General features: G+C 31.9%; 1 protein-coding gene across 1 annotated transcript in view; it reads left to right on the forward strand.

Moving 5' to 3' along the window:
* LOC106457837 (protein misato homolog 1-like) overlaps positions 1–4,359 on the forward strand; it is a 28,239-nt gene extending 23,880 nt beyond the window's left edge. Inside the window, exons 13-14 of the mRNA XM_013917289.2 lie at positions 566–681; positions 1,152–4,359. Coding sequence (XP_013772743.1) covers positions 566–681; positions 1,152–1,363 — 328 coding nt within the window. The 3' untranslated portion in view covers positions 1,364–4,359. The remainder of the gene's footprint in view (positions 1–565; positions 682–1,151) is intronic.
* The last annotated feature ends 1,641 nt before the right edge of the window (positions 4,360–6,000 follow it).

Below are 6,000 nucleotides of genomic sequence, written 5' to 3' on the forward strand. Positions count from 1 at the left end.
TAAGTTGGATTGTTTGTCATGTATTATGTTTTAAGTCTATTTCATAAAAGTGGATTTAAAATATATTAGATAGATTTTTGTAATTAGCCAGATAAAACTTTTTGATTTTGGTAATATGTTTTTTAAATGAATATGACTTAAATTGAACTTTTTTATTATGTATTATATTTACTAAAAGGCTCTCTTTCTATGCATTATACAAGTTTTTAATTTATTCTTGAAAATCATGTGTGTTTCATTATCCTTTAATATTCCTTATATTATTGACCAAGTACTGTTAGAAAAACAGTATACTTGTCATTTGTAATTACAGGCTTTCTAATGAGAATACAAGATAAAATAATGTGTACTAATTTATTTACTGTGAAGTTAGATATTAAAATGGACTTGTTTATTGGTTTAAAACAGTTTATTGCTGCTGTATGTACATTTTTCTTTGATCAATAACCAAACTTACGTTTATTTTCAAAGCCCAGTTCTTACTTGTTTTTGTTTTTTTTCTATAGAATGAAAAGTTTTTAACAATAAAATAAGATGTGCTTAATAAACCAGTATATTTTAACAGCATTATAAATACACTGAATGAACCATGTAAAGTCACCGTTCCATTTCCTCACATCTTCAAGCCAGAAATCACTTCAGAAGGATTTCTTAGCTCTAAAGTTAGAAGAGCACATCAGAGTAAGAAACTTTTTATTATCTGTTAGAAATAATACTATTTTATTTTGTCAAATAGGAAAATGTAATAGTGTATTAGATTTCGTAGCACTTGTGTGGTTTGTATGAGGTAAAATTTAAATGAAGTTTGGTTAATTTTATATTGAGGATTGTAATAACAACATTATTTACATCCTGGTACAGCATTTTGAACAATCTGTTCTTTTTGAAATTTCTTAATATGTTTGTGGAATGGAAAGTTTATTTTACAGACTGTACCTAGAATAACTATTTTATAAAATACATTATCAGTATTGTTCAACATATGTATTCAAGATTTTTTAAGTGTAGTAGTACCTTAAAACTGATGTTTTAGATTGTCATTATCACTTTCTTGAAAGTAAGTTCACTATATTTTAGTTGTTTTGTTTCACTTCTGAAAGTGGTTGTTTTAAAGATGTTAGTTACTCTAACCAGCTGTTTAAAATCAACAGGTGTTGAAAATGTCCCAGTTATGGCAGGGTTACACAGCTCAAATAATATTTCAAGGCTTTTGGAAGAAATAGTTCAAGAAGCATCCAGACGAAACATTTACAAGTACCATCGCTGTTGGGAGACTGGTTCAGAGCCAGATGATCTAACTGAGGCCCTACACAACTTAGAGACTTTAGCTATGAATTTCTCTGACAGAAATGAGATAAGTTAAAGAAGATAATAAACTCAAAAACTGTCTGAAAAAAAAAGTATTTGAAAAAAGTTTCTGCATATTTCTTCTGTAAAGAGAATTGTGATTGTTAGATTAGAAAGTGTCTGAAATTTACAACTATACCAAAAATAGCATAAAACGTTAAGCATGGACAGCCTTAGATAGGTGTAAGTTTAAAAACTCATGCTGAAAATGGTAAAATTAATGTGGATTATTGTTCATGACTAATCTGTCAACCACTGCCCCTTATATGAATCTGATAAAGAAAACTTTAATTGAGAAAAATAAAATACCTCATAACGTCTAATGCTTCAAAGTTTAATTCAGTATATCTTTAACACTAGAACAGCCAGTGATTCACTCGTACTTAGAACTGCCATAATGCTGTCATTTTGATGGCTACATACTATAGTGTCACTATTAAAATGAAAGACAAATTATTGAATACAACTCAAAAGTTTTATTTTGGAACATCAAAACAAGCATAATAACAGTAGGAAAATAAAAAGTTGTGCAAAAAAACAACACTTCAATAACTTAAATGCTACAATAAAATATACATATCAAAAGAAACAAGTTAGTAAGCATTTATAAACAGCTTTATGTACATGCAAAACTTTAAATAAACTGGTAGGTAAATTATACTTAACAGTATATGTTCATAAAAAAATTGTGAAGAAAGTTATGCAACTCCCATTATAAATGAGCATAAGAGGCACAATTCACACAAATTCCCTAACTGTGCATCTACCACACACAAGTATTTCACACAGGCCACATTTATCTGAAGTTAAATTTTTATTGCATTTAGCTATAGCACTGGATTCAGGCTGGGATGCTTGGTACTTTGCAGTTTCTCAAACGCATTTTTGTTGGAAATCTGAGATGAAATCTCTCCTACTTATATTTTCACAAGTGCATTCCTTGTACAAAACAAAGGAACTTATGGCTGCCAGATCCATAACATTGTAAAATACAGCAACTGGCTGTCAATGAGAACTGGCTTTTACTGCGTACTGATGTGCCATCTGGTCTGACAACATCCACTCTGTACTTTGTCTGGTTGTAGAAAACCACAATCTCCAGTTTTTTCTCCTCAGTAGTGTCAATGCCAACTGACATATGAAGAGAGCTGAGAATTCAAACATTTTTCCTTGACTTTCACATGTAAACAATTAATGTAGCAAAGTCTCTGTGTTTCAAAATTGTACTGGTCTACAGCTCTGGATTTGTTCACCATTCCAACTACACTATGTTTATTTCTGCAACTCTTTTGCCAGTTTAACTTAAGTAAAAAAAAATTGTCTGTAGTCACATTCCCTTTTCATAAGTATGGTGTGATCAACTTGATTACCACACTGTCTGCCAGCCTCTGAACAGCTAGGTGTGTTTCATCTTTGCCCAGGTAGGAAAAACCATTCAAAATGTATTTTGAGGCAATGTCTACTGCCAACCAAAACTTTATTTCAAATTTGTTTGGTTTGTTGGCTATGTATGGTGTCCAGCAACACCATGCTTTTGTGGGAAACAACTGCTTTTCCACAATAATGTTCTCTTCTGCCTTCTAGCAGACAATGCTGTTTTAAATGAAGCCTTTCCAAATTTCTGATGCTAATGCAAATTTGTCTGTTTGGAGTTGAGCACTTCTTGTCACACTTAAGTCAAAATGCAAAATTCTCGATATTTCTCAAAATTGATTCCTTGGCATTGTTTCTGTAAAGAGTAATTCTCCATTATGCAAACCAATAGCTTTCCAGGTAAACACTTTTGCTACCAAAGACCCCACGAACATATAGTAATGCAATAAATGCTTGTAATTCTACAACAGATATTTTCCAGGAATCACTGAATTGTACCCTATGCCCATCTGCTTCAATACATTACTATATTTACATTAAATACATTAGTATTTGCATATCAGTCAATAAGTGAACATCATTGAGAGGACTATCAATGTTGCATTTTGCCCACTGTGTTGGACCTGAAGTTTCTCTCAAAACATTTTGTGTAGCCTCAACACCAGGATTCATATTTTTTCTTGAATTGTTCCATCCTTTCCAATATCCTGTGTACCAGCTCACACTAGTGACACAGCTGGAGTTGCTGTGGTTGGTACTGTACTGGGCAAAGTGGCTTGCATTGCAGAGGATTATCCAGGACTGCTACTTCTCTTACTACCTATTCTGCATCTGAAGAGTTGTTTTGGTGGTAGTGGCACATTCCTCACTTTCACTTGGAGGACTCTCTATTTCACAAGTATAAAGCACAAAAATCTGTATGTTTGTTTGTTTGTCCCTTTTCTAACTACTCCTAGGTCACTGGGCCAGTCTCAACCAAACTTTGTGGGATGATAGTTTGGAACAAGGGGAATGTTAATAGGGGACTAACAACTCTCGCCACCTCCACCAGCTGTTATTGAGCTTTTGTTATATTTAATATAAGTTAACATTAACTACACACATAGATGGTAACATGTCCTAATGCAAAAAAAATTATTCAACTTTCTAGAACACAACATACACAAAGTGTTGGGGAAGGCACACAAATGCGTTATATATCTCTATAGAGGAATGCAATGAAAACAAATGGCCACCACTATTGCAATAATACATAAACTCAGATGAAGTAGATACTACAACAGTCACTGTAAAACTGATTTTGAAGAGCAGTTTCTTGAGTTATACCCACTTCTTATTTTGTCCCGTAATTAAGACACTTCTGCATCCAATGACTGTCAATTAATTAATCATTTGAAGCACTGTGGAAGGACATTAAGAATTGGGTGTTGAAAATGGGTAACAAAAAGCACTCCAACCACCACCACTTTGGCTGCTACCTCTTAATACAAAGTCACCCTGATCATTGCATAGTGTATATCATGTTTAAAGTATATACATATTGAGTTCTTAAACCTTACACACACATAAAATGTTGGGGAGGTAAAAATGAATGCTGTAATAACATGTTATGTTATAAATAAATTGTGTGAAAGTTAGGATTTTTGTTATTTATCATAGCATTCACCCTCACATTTTTTTTTAAGTTGTAGCTTAGAGAAAGGAAGGGTATATAAGCTTGTTATAAAAAAAAAGCATATACAGAGCAGTCAAGTTGATGGGTCTTTGGTGATTTTAGGTAAAAGTGATCATAGCTTTTTATTTTTGTGATTTTTCTGTCTTTGAAACACTATCAGTGTATTTAATACATGGATTTAGGAAAAGTCATGAATGGACAACAGCATATCTTTCATACATGCAAAGATATTTAAATTTTAAAAGTGAATTAGAATAAATAAACAAAAACACTGATTACATGGTTTCTAAGTGGTTTTTCCTTAGTCAGAACAGCTGATGTTTTGTTGATGCTGTTACATGCATAATAGCACTTTGTGAAAATGGGTAAACATTTTAAACATCTTTTTCTCATGATTACTTAAAGATGGGAAATAACACTGTAAATCAGTTAAATGGTAAATATTTGTATATCATATGTGACAATTGGTCATGCATCAGTTTTCTATTAGTGGTCAAACATTGATACTGTCTTGAGTTTGGCCAATGTATTATTAAACGTAATTCTTTACAGATTAGCATGGTAACTGTAATCAAAAGTGTTAAATAAAAATTCCAAGGGCCAAACATGAATAAATAAAAATTTAAATATTCCATTTTCGGTTATGGATACTCTACAATCAAAGAGGCTCTATGTGACTGTGCCATTCAGAACTGGCTAAGGCCATCCTTACTGTTAAGATAGCTTCAGATAATATGCTATTTAACAACTGGTAGATATTAACATTTCAGTTTTGGAAGTTTTTGTTTTTTCAAAACATTATCATTCTGATAAGTTTTATTTGTGTAAAACATTCTAAGTTTATCCAGTATAACAGATATTTTCAGTTGCATATTTTGAAATGTCAAATCCACATAGTTTTCATTATCAAGTGTATTTAGCTTGCTCTGGTATGTTGTTTATGAAATTAAAGTACTTTTTATTGGGCAGCCAGCAAATACTATGCAAGTACAATGAAAAAATTGTGTAATTACTAACCCATGTGCCCCCGGTAGCTTAGCAGTAAGTCTGAGGGTTTTTCACTGTAAAAGTTGGGCTTCAATATTCGTTGGGGACAGAGCACAGATAACCCATTGTGTAGCTATGTACTTAGCATCAAACAAACAAAAAACTAATTCACAGTAACTAGTATAAGATTAAAAGCTTACATACAGGTTTAATGCACTTAGATTTAATTAAGGCTTAATTATCCTTTCCATTTAACAAACCAACTTTAAATGTACAACGGATTTCATAATTGAAGGTTATAAAGAATCGGTCTTTATCACGACTAGTTAAAGGTATCTTAAATATATGACACTGGAAGTTCTCTTACTCTGTAAACCACAATTTAAGTTTCCAGTAACATTGCTTGACTCCATTTTTTACATTGTTAATCTATTTCTGTACAAATACATTTTATGTATTTTGTACTTTTCAACTTTAGTTCATTAGCTGTGTTTTTGATGCTTAAAATTTTTTGAGATTGTAATTTTAAACCTCATAAAAAATTTAGAGATTTTTACTAAGTGATGAAATTAACTTCACTAATGAAACTCTACTTGGAAAGAAAGTGGCTGTGTCAA

This window comes from Limulus polyphemus, unplaced genomic scaffold (genome assembly GCF_000517525.1).
Source record: "Limulus polyphemus unplaced genomic scaffold, Limulus_polyphemus-2.1.2 Scaffold379, whole genome shotgun sequence".
NCBI lineage: Eukaryota > Metazoa > Arthropoda > Merostomata > Xiphosura > Limulidae > Limulus > Limulus polyphemus.